Genomic DNA, 12847 nt, shown 5'->3' on the forward strand with positions numbered 1-12847 from the left:
AGTCAGCAGCAGGACTTCTGGGCCGAGGCAGGGACACAGCAGGCCTGGCGGGAGCACACGGGGCGGCAGAGCAGGGACACGCAGGAGCCCCGGCGGCAGCAGCTGGGCTGGCAGGAGGAGGCGGGGGCACAGCAGGAGGAGGCGGGCACACAGCAGGTGGGTCTGCACACAGGGCGGCAGAGCAGGGACACGCAGGAGGTGGGTCTGCAGCAGGACAAGGAGCAGGGGCTGGGCTGGCAGCAGGAGGGGGCAGAGCAGGGGGAGGCCCCCGAGCAGACAGGGGTGCAGCAGACAGGGGTGAAGCACACGGGCTTGCAGCAGTCTTCCTGGCAGGGGGAGGAGCTGCAGCAGGAGGGCTGGCAGGAGCTGGTGCAGGCTGATTGGCAGGGGCTGGACACGCAGCTTGCAGGGGTGCAGATGAGGGTCAGGCAGGAGCTGGGGGCACAGCAGGGGGGCTGGCAGCATGAGGAGGATGAGCAGGGGGAGGTCTCACAGCAGACGGGCTTGCAGCAGACAGGGGTGCAGCACACAGGCTTGCAGCAGACAGGGGTGCAGCACATGGGCTTGCAGCAGACAGGGGTGCAGCACACGGGCTTGCAGCAGTCTTCCTGGCAGGGGGAGGAGCTGCAGCAGGAGGGCTGGCAGGAGCTGGTGCAGGCTGATTGGCAGGGGCTGGACACACAGCTCGCAGGGGTGCAGAGGAGGGTCAGGCAGGAGCTGGGGGCACAGCAGGGGGGCTGGCAGCATGAGGAGGATGAGCAGGGGGAGGTCTCACAGCAGACGGGCTTGCAGCAGACAGGGGTGCAGCACACAGGCTTGCAGCAGACAGGGGTGCAGCACATGGGCTTGCAGCAGTCTTCCTGGCAGGGGGAGGAGCTGCAGCAGGAGGGCTGGCAGGAGCTGGTGCAGGCTGATTGGCAGGGGCTGGACACGCAGCTTGCAGGGGTGCAGATGAGGGTCAGGCAGGAGCTGGGGGCGCAGGAGCTGGGGGCGCAGCAGGTGGGGGCGCAGCAGGGGGGCTCGCAGCAGCTCTCTGGACAGTCGTCCACCTGCCAGGGGGAGTCGGGGCAGGAGTCACAGGAGCCGGGCAGGCAGACGCGGCTGCCGTAGCTCAGGTCGCTGGAGCAGACGGACAGGGTGGACGCGGCCATGGCAGGGGTGGGGGTGGCGGGGCCGGAGGAGGTGTGAGTGTGAGTGTGTGTGTAAGTGTGTGTGTGTGTGAGGTGCTGGGCTGTGGGCTTTTATACCCTTCAAGTTGTGTGTGTCGTCCAGCAAGAGGCTCCCTGAGACTTCCCTTCCTTGTTCGTGTTTTGACTGAGTACTGGGGGTGCTTACTGCTGCTGGTTTATTTACACAAGACAGTTTGCTGCTTGTTAAACACCTGTCCTGGGTGAGGACGGGGCTGGCCCCCTGACGTTGTTTAGTTCTCTAAGGAAACAGCACGGGAGCAGCCTCGAGTCCTCAGCCCCGGGGCACGCAGCCAGAAACTCAACGGAGAGTCAACGAACACATCCTTGTATCTATATGTATCATAGACTGTATTCTCACAAGGTGAGCTAGAGAAGAAAATGTTATTAAGAAAATCATCAGGAAGAGAAAGCACATGGACAGAGGGCTATGTATTTACTGGAAAAACCCACGTCTGAGTGGGCGCTCGGAGTCCAAACCAGGGTTGCTCAAGGGGCAGCCGCACTTTGCTCAGATGTGACTTGCAAATATTTTCTGCTACTCTGCAGCTTCTCTTTCTAGGCTCTCAACAGTGTTGTTTAAAGAGCAACAGAGTTTAATATCAGTCAAGGCCAGTTTATCAATTTTCTTCTTTTTCAGATCACACTTTGGGTAATAATCCTAAGGACTCTGTCTAATGCAAGGTCACAACGATTTTCTCCCGTTTTTTTCCTGAAAGTTTAAAATGTTTATATTTTATATTTAGGGTTATGATCAATTTTTATTAAATTTTTATACTAAACATGAGCATGGGTAAGATTCCTTTTGGGGGGGGGATGTGGATGTCCAACTACTCCAAGTACACTTCTGTCTCTTGAACTTGCCTTCGCAATTTCATCAAAAATCAGTTGGCTGTATTTGTGTGGGTCTATGTGTCTGTTCTGTTTCATGAATCTGCCTACTCATATCCCTTTGCCAACATCACATTGTCCTGATTACTGTAGCTTTATAGGAAATCTTGAAGTCAGGTAGTGAAGTCCTCCAACTTTGTTCTTCATTTGCAAATGGTTTGGATATTTGAGCTCCTTCACCCTTCCAAATAATTTTGGAATTAACTTGTTCCTATTGACAAAAAGCTGCTACTGGGATGTGGATTGGGATTGCCTCGAATCTATAGACGAGTCTGGAGGTCACTGACGTCATAACAATGTTCCAACCTGCCAACATGGTCCGGCTCTCCATTTACTTCTGTCTTATTAAATTCTTCCATCAGGATTTTTATAGTTCTCATTATGTACATATTCCCTGAGATTTATACCTAAGTTTTCATTATTTATTCTGTTGTAAATCACACCTGTAAACAAAATATTCAATTCCAATTATTTATTGCTATTATAGTGAGATGCAATTAATTTTAATTATTTTAGGCTTGCACCTTCAATCTAAATTCTCTTACATTTCTAAGAGATTTTCGTAGATTTTGGGGGGTTTTCTATGTGGACGCTCATGTTCTCTGTGAATAGAGACCACTGCATATCTTAATTTCCAATGTGTATGACGTACATTTCTTTTTCTTGCTAGTTGCACAGGTAGGACTTCAGTACAATGTTTAGGAGCAGTGAGAGAGGACATCTGAATCTCTTTCCTGATCTTTGGAAGAAAACTCTGTCTTTTACAATTAAGTATAGTGTTGGCTATAATTTTTTCACAGATACCTTTTATGAGGCTAACAGTTTTTTCAATTATTCCTAGTTTATCATAAGCTTTTAAAAAAAATTAAGCGGGGGTGGGTACACTCCCCAATTCATTCTATAAGGTTTACATTATCCTGACAACAAAGCCAGGCAAAGACATGACAAAAACAGGAAACCACAAACCAATATCCCTTATGATCAATGGTGCCAAAGTCCTCAACAAAGTACTAGCAAAGTGAATTCAGCAGCGCAGTAAAAGGATTACACACCACAACCAAGAGGGACATTTTTCTGGAATTCAAGGACGGTTCCACAACTGGAAATCAGTCAGTATAAAACCTCACATCACCAGAATAAGGAAAACAGCACATAATCATCTCAAATGACACCAAAAAAGCGTTTGACAAAACTCAACACCCTTTCATGATGAACACACTCAACAAACTAGGAAAAGCAGGAACTACCTCAACATAATAAAATATATATGTGAAAACCCCACAGCAAGCGTTAACCTCAACAGTGAAAGACTGAGAGCTTTTCCTCTAATATCAGGAGCAAGGCAGGGCTGCCCACTTTTGCCACTTCTGCTCACCAGTCCTGGGGGTTCTAGGAGAGCTAGGAGAGCAGTTGGACAACAAAATAAATAAAAGCAGTCTAATTTGGAAAGGAAGAAGTGAAATCACGTCTGTTCACAGATGCTAAGATCTTATATGTAGAAAATCCTCAAGACCGGTTAGCACTAGGAAATGAATTCGGAAAAATGGCAGGACACGAAGTCAACACACAACAACCAGTTGCACTTTTATACAAATAATGAACAACCCAGAAAGGAAATTATAAAAACAATCCCATTGACAATTGCCTCAAAAAAGAATAAAATAAAAGGAATTGACTTAATCACGGGGAAAATCTTATACAACGAAAACTACAAAACATTGCTGAAAGACAATAAAGAAGACATAAATAAATGGAAAGACAGTCCACATTCATGGGTTGGAAGGCTCAATATTGTTAAGATGTAGATAGTACCCAAAGCAATCTACCGACGTAATACAATCGCTATTGAAATCTCAATGATGTTTTCTACAGAAACATAAAACCCCTCACACACATATGGAATCCTAAGGGACCCTGCATAGCCAAAACAATTCTGAAAAAACAAAGCCGGAGGACTCACATTTCCTGATTTCAAAACTACAAAGCTACAATAATCAACACAGTGGGGTACTGACATGAAAACAGACAGACACATAGACTAATGGAATAGAATAGAGTCCAGAAATAAACCTTCCCGTATTAGGTCAAATTATTTTTCACAAGGGCAGCAAGTCCATTCAATGGAGAAAGGACAGTCTTTTCAACAAATGGTGCCGGGGAAATTGATGGTCCACATGTAAAAGAGTGAAGGTGGACCCCTACCTCACACCACCCACGAAAATGAACTCAAAATGGATCCATGACCTAAATGGAAGAGCTAAAACTATAGAACTCTTGGAAGAAAACACAGGACAAAAGCTTCACAACATTGGATTTTGCAATGATTTCCTGGCTATGACACCAGAGGCACAGGCAACATAAAAAAAATACAAAAATTGGACTTCATGAAAATCTTAAATATTTTTGCATCAAAAGACAATACCAATGAAGAATAAAAGGTAACCCAAAGAAATGGGAGAAAACATTTGAAAATCAGGTTTTCATCAAGGATTAATATCTAAAATGTATGAGAACTCCCAAAACTCAATCACAAAAAGCCAAACAACCAAACTGAAAAATGAGCAAATGACCTGAATCGACATTTTCCCAAAGATGATGCACAAGTTATGTGACCATGGGCACATGAAAAGGTGCTCAACATCACTCATCATCAGAGAAATGCAAATAAAAACTACAATGAGAAGCCACCTTACACCCATCAGGATAAATATATATAATATTTATGTAAATATAAACACAATGAGGGGATAGCGTAAACAATACACATACATAACAAAGAGAAGACAGCACGGGTTGGTGAGGATGTGGAGAAATTAAAGCCCTTGTGCACTGTGAGTGGGAACGTGAAATGGTACGGCCACCATGGAAATCAGTAGGGTGGTTCTTCAAAAAACTGACAGTAGAATTACTGTGCGATCCAGTAATTACATGCGTATACGCTCAAAAGACTGAAAGCGGGCATTCAAAGAGATATCTGTACATCCGTGTTCACAGCAGCATTATTCACAAGAGCTATGAGGTCGAAGAACCCAAGTGTCCACTGAGAGATGAATAGATAAGCAAAACGTGGTCCATCCACGTGGTGGACTAGTATTCAGCCTTAAAAAGGAAGCAGGTCTGACTTCAACACGGATGAAGCATGAGGACGTTATGGGGAGTGACAAGAGCCAGTCACAAAAAGACAACTAACTACCCTATGATTCCACTGATGTGAGGTGCGTCAGAGACAGGAGGTGGAAGGGTGGGCGCCGGGGTTGGGGGAGGAGGCTGGCGAGTCAGTGGTCATGGGGACAGTGTTTCATTTTCCCAGGAATGAAGAGTCCTGGAGACAGACGGTGGGGACGGCTGCACGATGTTAAGAAGGTACTTGGCAGCGTAAACGGTGCCCTGAGAAGTGGTGGAGATGGCAGACTTGATGTTACGTGCATTCGGCATCAATACAAACAAATGAAAAAGAAGGGCGCGATCACGCCAGGAAGAGATGGGGAGGAAGTTCACACACCTATGAGTGAATGAAAACAGCCAACCTGAGAAGTCTCCATGCTGTATGTATGTCCCACACGAGAACATTCGGGAAGGACCCAACTGGAGATAGTAGACCAGCAGGTGCCACGGGCTTCAGGGGAGGGGAGGAGCAGGTGGAGCACAAGGGGTCTTCAGAGTAGAGACACCCTCTGTGATGAGGTCTCTTCTCCAGCACTCTGACCCCAAACGCAAACGCTGGCTGCCTGGGTCTCCCCTCAACTCCCAAGCCATCTGTGAAACTCGGGGTGCTTGGAGCTCCACTGGGCTTGCCCTGCTGCATGGGGGCTGGAAATACTCTCCAGCAGTGGGAGCGCCACCTGCCACATGCTCCTTACTCCTTCCCTCCCTCCCTGTACTTGTTCTGTGTTCCCTGAGCCCAGGATCCGACACGCTGGCTACATGGTCTAGTCAATGTTCTGAGTTGGCCCAGGTGGGAAGGTATCCAGTCCCTGTGACCCCATCTAGACTGGAGAAGTGCCTCCCCCACTCTATCACCTTTCCGCTAAATGGGAAGAGCCTGCGGGAGGACACCAGGGGGTCCCTAGGCCCATCGGGTCTGTGCTGCCTGCAGCCCACAGGCCACCTTCTCTGCGGTCGGTTTGCCCAGCGAGGGCAGTGGGTGGAAACGGGCCAGGGGCTGAGAACCCCCAGACCACGACCTGTGGGCAGGCAGCCAGCCTCGGGAAGCCCTGGGCACGCAGCACCCAGCAGCACTGACCTTCCTGGGTGAGGGCATGACCCCGCCCCCCACCCCCAGGGCCCTGGCCAGAGGAGTTAGGCCCCTGCCCTTCGCGACTTCTCAGTCCCTCATTCCCTCATTCCCAGCAATGTCTGCAGCTGGAGGAGACCAATGTCCGCTCAAAACCCTGGGTTCCCCCGCCCCCATGAGGGTCAGATGAAAGGAAGCAGATCCGTTGGACAAGTGAGTTTATTGGGGTGCCCGAGGAGGGGCTGACAGGTCAGACGTTGAGGCCAAGGGACCCGAGCAGAGACACCGGGAGGGAAGGACAGGGACCCAGAACAGGTGGAGGCGCCTCCTGGGAGAAGGAGCCCCGGGGAGCAGCGGGGTCAGTGGTCTGGGGATGCAGGAGGTCAAGGTCAGGTCAGGAGCGTGGACACATGGGGGACCCCGTCCTGGGTGCGGGCAGCCACCTAACACAGGTCAGGACTGGACTGAGGGGGCGCTGGGAGGACCACCGTCACTGGGTGGGTCCTGAGCCCAGCTGGCCCTGGGGCAGGGGACGTGCCCCGTCAGCAGCAGGACTTCTGGGCCGAGGCAGGGACACAGCAGGCCTGGCGGGAGCACACGGGGCGGCAGAGCAGGGACACGCAGGAGCCCCGGCGGCAGCAGCTGGGCTGGCAGGAGGAGGTGGGGGCACAGCAGGAGGAGGCAGGCACGCAGCAGGTGGGTCTGCACACGGGGCGGCAGAGCAGGGACACGCAGGAGGTGGGTCTGCAGCAGGACAAGGAGCAGGGGCTGGGCTGGCAGCAGGAGGGGGCAGAGCAGGGGGAGGCCCCCGAGCAGACAGGGGTGCAGCAGACAGGGGTGCAGCAGACAGGGGTGCAGCACACGGGCTTGCAGCAGATGGGCTTGCAGCAGACAGGGGTGCAGCAGACAGGCTTGCAGCACACAGGGGTGCAGCAGGCGGGCTTGCAGCAGACAGACACACAGCTGTCTTCCTGGCAGGGGGAGGAGCTGCAGCAGGAGGGCTGGCAGGAGTTGGTGCAGGCTGACTGGCAGGGGCTGGACACGCAGCTTATAGGGGTGCAGAGGAGGGTCCGGCAGGAGCTGAGGGTGCAGCAGGGGGGCTGGCAGCATGAGGAAGATGAGCAAGGGGAGGCCTCGCAGCAGGCAGGGGTGCAGCAGACGGGCTTGCAGCAGACAGACACACAGCAGTCTTCCTGGCAGGGGGAGGAGCTGCAGCAGGAGGGCTGGCAGGAGCTGGTGCAGGCTGATTGGCAGGGGCTGGACACACAGCTCGCAGGGGTGCAGAGGAGGGTCAAGCAGGAGGCTGGGGTGCAGGAGCTGGGGGCGCAGCAGGTGGGGGCGCAGCAGGGGGGCTCGCAGCAACTCTCTGGGCAGTCGTCCACCTGCCAGGGGGAGTCTGGGCAGGAGTCACAGGAGCCGGGCAGGCAGACGCGGCTGCCGTAGCTCAGGTCGCTGGAGCAGACGGACAGGGTGGACGCGGCCATGGCGGGGGTGGGGGTGGCGGGGCTGGAGGAGGTGTGAGTGAGTGTGTGTGTTTGAGTGTGTGTGTGTGTGTGTGTGTGAGGTCCCTGGGATGCCAGGGCTTTTATATCCATCCCTGGCTGGAGCTGTCCCTGCAGGAGGCTCACATGTCCCCTTTCTTGTTGGTGTCCTCACGGGCCAGGGAAGCCTAATTAGATGAGTCAGAGGCCTGGGAGGTGGGCTGATGGCCACCTGACCGGGGTTTGGCCCTCGGGGAAGCCGGCGCGGGCTGTGCTGCGGACAAGCCCTTCCGCCTGTGGGTGTCCTGGTCGTGGGCCAGGGGGAATGTGTCCTTGACTATCTGTGGCGGGCGGTTGTGGTGGCCCCTGGTGCGGTCCACGGGTTATGTCGGAGTAAGGGGAGGACCTGCTCCTGCCGCCCCGGGGAGGGCTGAGGAGGATGTCAGGGCCCTTGGTGGGGAGGCCACCCTGGGCAGGAGCAGCGGGGCATTGTCTGAAGCCCCTGATGTTACAGGAGTCTTTGGATTGCTGGTCTCTCACACCCACACCTGGGCCGAGGCGTGGGGTGAGCGACTGTTGGGCAGGAGGGTCCCAGGAGGGTCCCCTAGACGACCGTCCTGGGAGGGAGGGAGGCCGGGACGGTACGGGAGCAGGGTGCCCGCCGCGGGGGGGCAGGGGGGTTCTGGCTGTTACGGAAGCAGCGTTCACAGAGCGGGACAATTCTCGGAGATTTTGGTGATTCTGTGGCATAGACTTGGGATCTGGCCAGTTCCCTGGTGAAAGCGCGAGGAGGGACAGAGCAACAGCAGGTGACAGTGTCTTGCGTGGCCCCTCCTGTGCCACTCTGCAGCTCGCTCTGCGGGCGACCCCACGGCGGCCAGTGCCGTCCTCCCGCAAACAGTGCTGAGTCTCCGGGAGAGACTCCTCAATGTCCGCCCCAGTTTGCATCACTCCAGGCCACACATCCGGACATGTCCACGAACCGGCCGTGCTCTCCCGAACCCAGCTCTGCCCCGGGGTCTTTCTGTCGGAAGGAGCCACCAGGCCCGCCCACCAGGTTCCTGAGCCAGTACCTTGGCGGCCGGCGAGTCCTCCCCGAGCCACCCACTCTGCTCACTTTGGTGTCCCGGCCATCTTTGCAATCTGCTGATGCCGGGTCCCTCAGGCAGGACACCACACCCCCTTCCAGCACCCCAGAGCGGCCAGTTCTTTCCCCCTGGACCCGTTCGCCCAGATGCTGCTGGAAGGACCTTCCTGAGGAACAAATCGAACCACACCACGTCGCAGCGTCCATCAGGCTCTTCGAGACAGACATGCCTGAAATGGGCCCTCCCGCTGCGTGCCTGGGACCACGCACCCCAGTTCTGCTGGCCTGTCCACTCCAAGAACACCCCATGCCTGTCCTCAGAGCTGGCCATCTGCACACTTTCCCCTGACCGAAATTCTTCCCGGGCTGTCACCCTGCAACGGAGCCAAGCCTCCTGCTCCCTAACAGCGAGAGGGCATCCTCCCCTCCACCTGCACCCGGCACCTGCTGTGACCCTTGCCATACAGCCCTGGGGCCGTCCTAGAATGGAGGCATCTCGAGGGCAGTGACCTTGTCTGTCTTGTTGACCACGGTGCCCAGCACGGGGTCTCCTGGGTGAGCAGAGCTCCAGACAGGCAGCGGGGACAGCAGACATTCACTTTCAGCCCCAGAGGCGGGGTCTGAGATCAAGGTGTCTGCAGGCCCTGCAGCTCGGAGACGGCCATCTTCCTCCCCCTCCACCCTCCGTGTCCACGCACGGCCGTCCCGGTGTGCGTGTCTGCATCCCCCTGTTCTCATGGGGACACCAGTCAGATTGAGGAAGGGACCCAGCTGACACAGACTGAATGTTTGTGTTCCCCCAAAACTTGCAAGGTGAAATCTGAACCCCAAAGAAGACAGTAGCGGGGGGCGACCAGGCCACGAGGGTTCAGCCTTGCAAGGGGATCAGTGTCCCCGCACACTCCGCGGCTGCTCCCCGCCCACTCTGCTGCCCTGACCACTCCTCTGGGGCAGCACACCAAACAGAAGCCGTGAACGGAGCTGAAGTGTTGGGGCCTCAGCCCCTCACCCCGGACAGAAGCAAACACACGTCCACTGCGGGAGGTAGCCTCCATCAGAGGCTCAACGTGCCCACAGATGCCTTCCCAGCACAAGGACCGTTTCTCTGCGAGAAACAATGAAGCGCCAGGGGAGAAGACGCGGTGAACGAGAAGTGGGAGACGTTCCAGAAAGCCGGACCACACTGCCACCACCGCGTGGACTTCAGACGCGGCAGCTGCCATCAGCGGCTTATAAAACAAACACAGACAACTGAAGAAAGAAAGCGTCAGCGTTAAGATATCTCCAGCCACTTTGGAGAACAGTGTGGAGGTCCCTCAAAACATTAAAAACAGAGCTGCCCTATGACCCAGCCATTGCACTACCGGGTGTTTACCCCAAAGATACAGACGTGGTGAAGAGAAGGGCCATACGCACCCCAATGTTCATAGCAGCAATGTCCACAATAGCTAAATCGTGTAAGGAGCCGAGATGCCCTTCAACAGATGACTGGATTAAGAAGTCGTGGTCCATATATACAATGGAATATTACTCAGCCATCAGAAAGAATGATTTCACAACATTTGCAGCAACATGGACGGGACTGGAGGAGATTATGCTAAGTGAAATAAGTCAAGCAGAGAAAGACAATTATCATACGGTTTCACTCATGTATGGAACATAAGAAATAGGAAGATCGGGGGCGCCTGGGTGGCACAGCGGTTAAGCGTCTGCCTTCGGCTCAGGGCGTGATCCCGGCGTTATGGGATCGAGCCCCACATCAGGCTCCTCCGCTATGAGCCTGCTTCTTCCGCTCCCACTCCCCCTGCTTGTGTTCCCTCTCTTGCTGGCTGTCTCTATCTCTGTCGAATAAATAAATAAAATCTTTAAAAAAAAAAAAAAGAAAGGAAAAGAAATAGGAAGATCGGTAGGAGAAGGAAGGGAAGAATGAAGGGGGGGTAAACAGAAGGGGGAATGAACCATGAGAGACGATGGACTCTGGGAAACAAACTGAGAGCTTCAGAGGGGAGGGGGGTGGGGAATGGGATAGGCCGGTGATGGTATTAAGGAGGGCACATATTGCATGGTGCACTGGGTGTTATATGCAAACAATGAATCATGGAACACTAAAAAAAAAAAAAAAAAAAAAAAAAAAAAAATTGAAAGGCAAAAAAAAAAAAAAAAAAGCTATCTCCAGGGATAAGAAACCAAGAAATGCTGGGCAGTGGGCTGTGGGGAGACACAGAACAGGGGGCCGAGGGGCAGGGCAGGGGCTGGGCCACCACACCTGCTCCAGCTTGACACCAGTTACAGGGTCTGTCCGAGGGGAGGGCAGGCTCTTGGGGTCTCCCCGGGGCTGTGTGCAGAGCAGCGCTGCTGGGAGGAGGGGGAGAACCTGGAAAGGCAGGGCTCCTGGGTGGCCCTGGCAGGGGAGGAGACAGCGGGTCAGAAGATGAACCGGCTCGGGCAGGGCAGAGGAGGGCCGAGGCCAGGCTGATGGGTGTGGCCGTTCACAGAGCCGAGCTCACACAAGGGCGATGTGCCTCCAGGACCGGGTCAAGGGACAGGACATGCCTTATACCACACTCGGGGGCGTGCTGTGGGGATCCTGGGCGACTGGCCAGCCTGGGTGACTGGCCTGCAGTCACCCTGGAGTCAATGTTCCGGGCCAGGAAACGCTCTCCATGGGACACGGTTCCTTCTGACCTCGGGTTCCCACATCACAACACTGCCAAGCATGGTTTCCCTCTAAGGTGGCCGGAGGGTGTGTGAGGCCTCCCAGACAAGGCCCTTCCTCACTGGGGACCATCCATGGCCCAGACAAGGCTTGCACCCTTCAGCAGGGCCAGTGGGAATCCCTCCTCCCTGCTTCTTCCAATACTTGAATCCCTGAGCAGACCGCCCAACGAGACCCACCATTCCCAATACCCCTCTCCCCTGTGATAGTTAATTTTATGTGTCGTCTTGGCCAGGCCATTGTGCTCCTTTGGTTGGTCAAACGCACACAGATGTTGCTGTGAAGATATATTTTTTTTAAAAGATTTTATTTATTTATTTGACAGAGAGAGACACAGTGAGAGAGAGAACACAGCAGGGGGAGTGGGAGAGGGAGAAGCAGGCTTCCCACCAAGCAGGGAGCCCGACACGGGCTCGATCCCAGGACCCTGGGATCATGACCTGAGCCGGAGGCAGACACTTAATGGCTGAGCCACCCACACGCTCCACTGTGAAGATTTTTTTTTAGATGAAATTAGCATTTGAATCAGTCAACTCTGAGTGAAGCAGGTTATCGGCCATTCTGCAGGTGGGCCTCACCCAATCAGTTGAAGGATGTAGGAGCAAAGCGGTCTCCCCAGGAGGAAGGGAGGCCACTAGCACACCATCTTCTGACTCAAGCCGCAGCGTCCACTCTCCCCGGGAAGCCTGCCCTGCAGATTTCGGCCGTGCCAGCCTCCACAGGCACATGAACGGATTCCCCAAAATCAATATCTCTGTTTATATATGCACACATCCTGTTGGCTGCTGTCCTGGAGAACCTTGCCTGATGCAGGCTCTGGTCATCATTGCACACAGCGCTCACACTCCCGGTGTCTTCCCGTGGAGGGAAGCTCCGGCCCTGTGCAGACAGTGTCTGGAGAGTGGCTGCCACCATGTTGCCCAAAGCCTGTCCTGCAGTGGCCTTCATGCCTTGAAGGCAGAGGCTTTATCAAATGGGCTCTCCTCTGTCCCTAGCAAAGCTCCAGAGCCCTGAGATGTCAGGCCAGGGGCTGGACAGGTAGCCCTCTGTTCCTCACTGGTAAAGGTATCCAGGGGCACCCAGGGGCCTCCCAGGGGGGCAGGTTTCTCTGTGCTGGAGGCTGCAGGGGGATGACCACTACAGAAGACACAGCACAGGGTGCTGGCGGCCAGTCCTCCCCAGGGTGCTGCTGCCCTGGACGCAGCCCCGCCCACGTGCAGCATCAGAGCCCTTCCCCGTGGTTTGCCGAGA

General features: G+C 54.4%; 2 protein-coding genes across 3 annotated transcripts in view; both read right to left on the bottom strand.

The window, feature by feature from the left end:
- TSPEAR (thrombospondin type laminin G domain and EAR repeats) overlaps nt 1–12847 on the bottom strand; it is a 56839-nt gene that overhangs the window by 27766 nt on the left and 16226 nt on the right. The gene's annotated exons all lie outside the window — the stretch shown is intronic.
- LOC125281500 (keratin-associated protein 10-9-like) lies at nt 3–7796 on the bottom strand. 2 transcript variants are annotated; one of them, XM_048215102.2, is made up of 6 exons: nt 7757–7796; nt 7561–7708; nt 7174–7368; nt 776–900; nt 560–658; nt 3–292 (listed from the first exon to the last, which is right to left on the bottom strand). In XM_048215102.2, exons 1-6 carry the CDS (start codon nt 7794–7796, stop codon nt 3–5), a joined length of 897 nt encoding a protein of 298 aa, XP_048071059.2. The 2 variants fall into 2 exon arrangements, with proteins under 2 accessions (XP_048071059.2, XP_057162807.1); XM_057306824.1 differs by lacking the exons at nt 7174–7368; nt 7561–7708; nt 7757–7796 and having other exon boundaries at nt 3–1151.

The sequence above is a fragment of the Ursus arctos genome, unplaced genomic scaffold (genome assembly GCF_023065955.2).
Source record: "Ursus arctos isolate Adak ecotype North America unplaced genomic scaffold, UrsArc2.0 scaffold_4, whole genome shotgun sequence".
NCBI lineage: Eukaryota > Metazoa > Chordata > Mammalia > Carnivora > Ursidae > Ursus > Ursus arctos.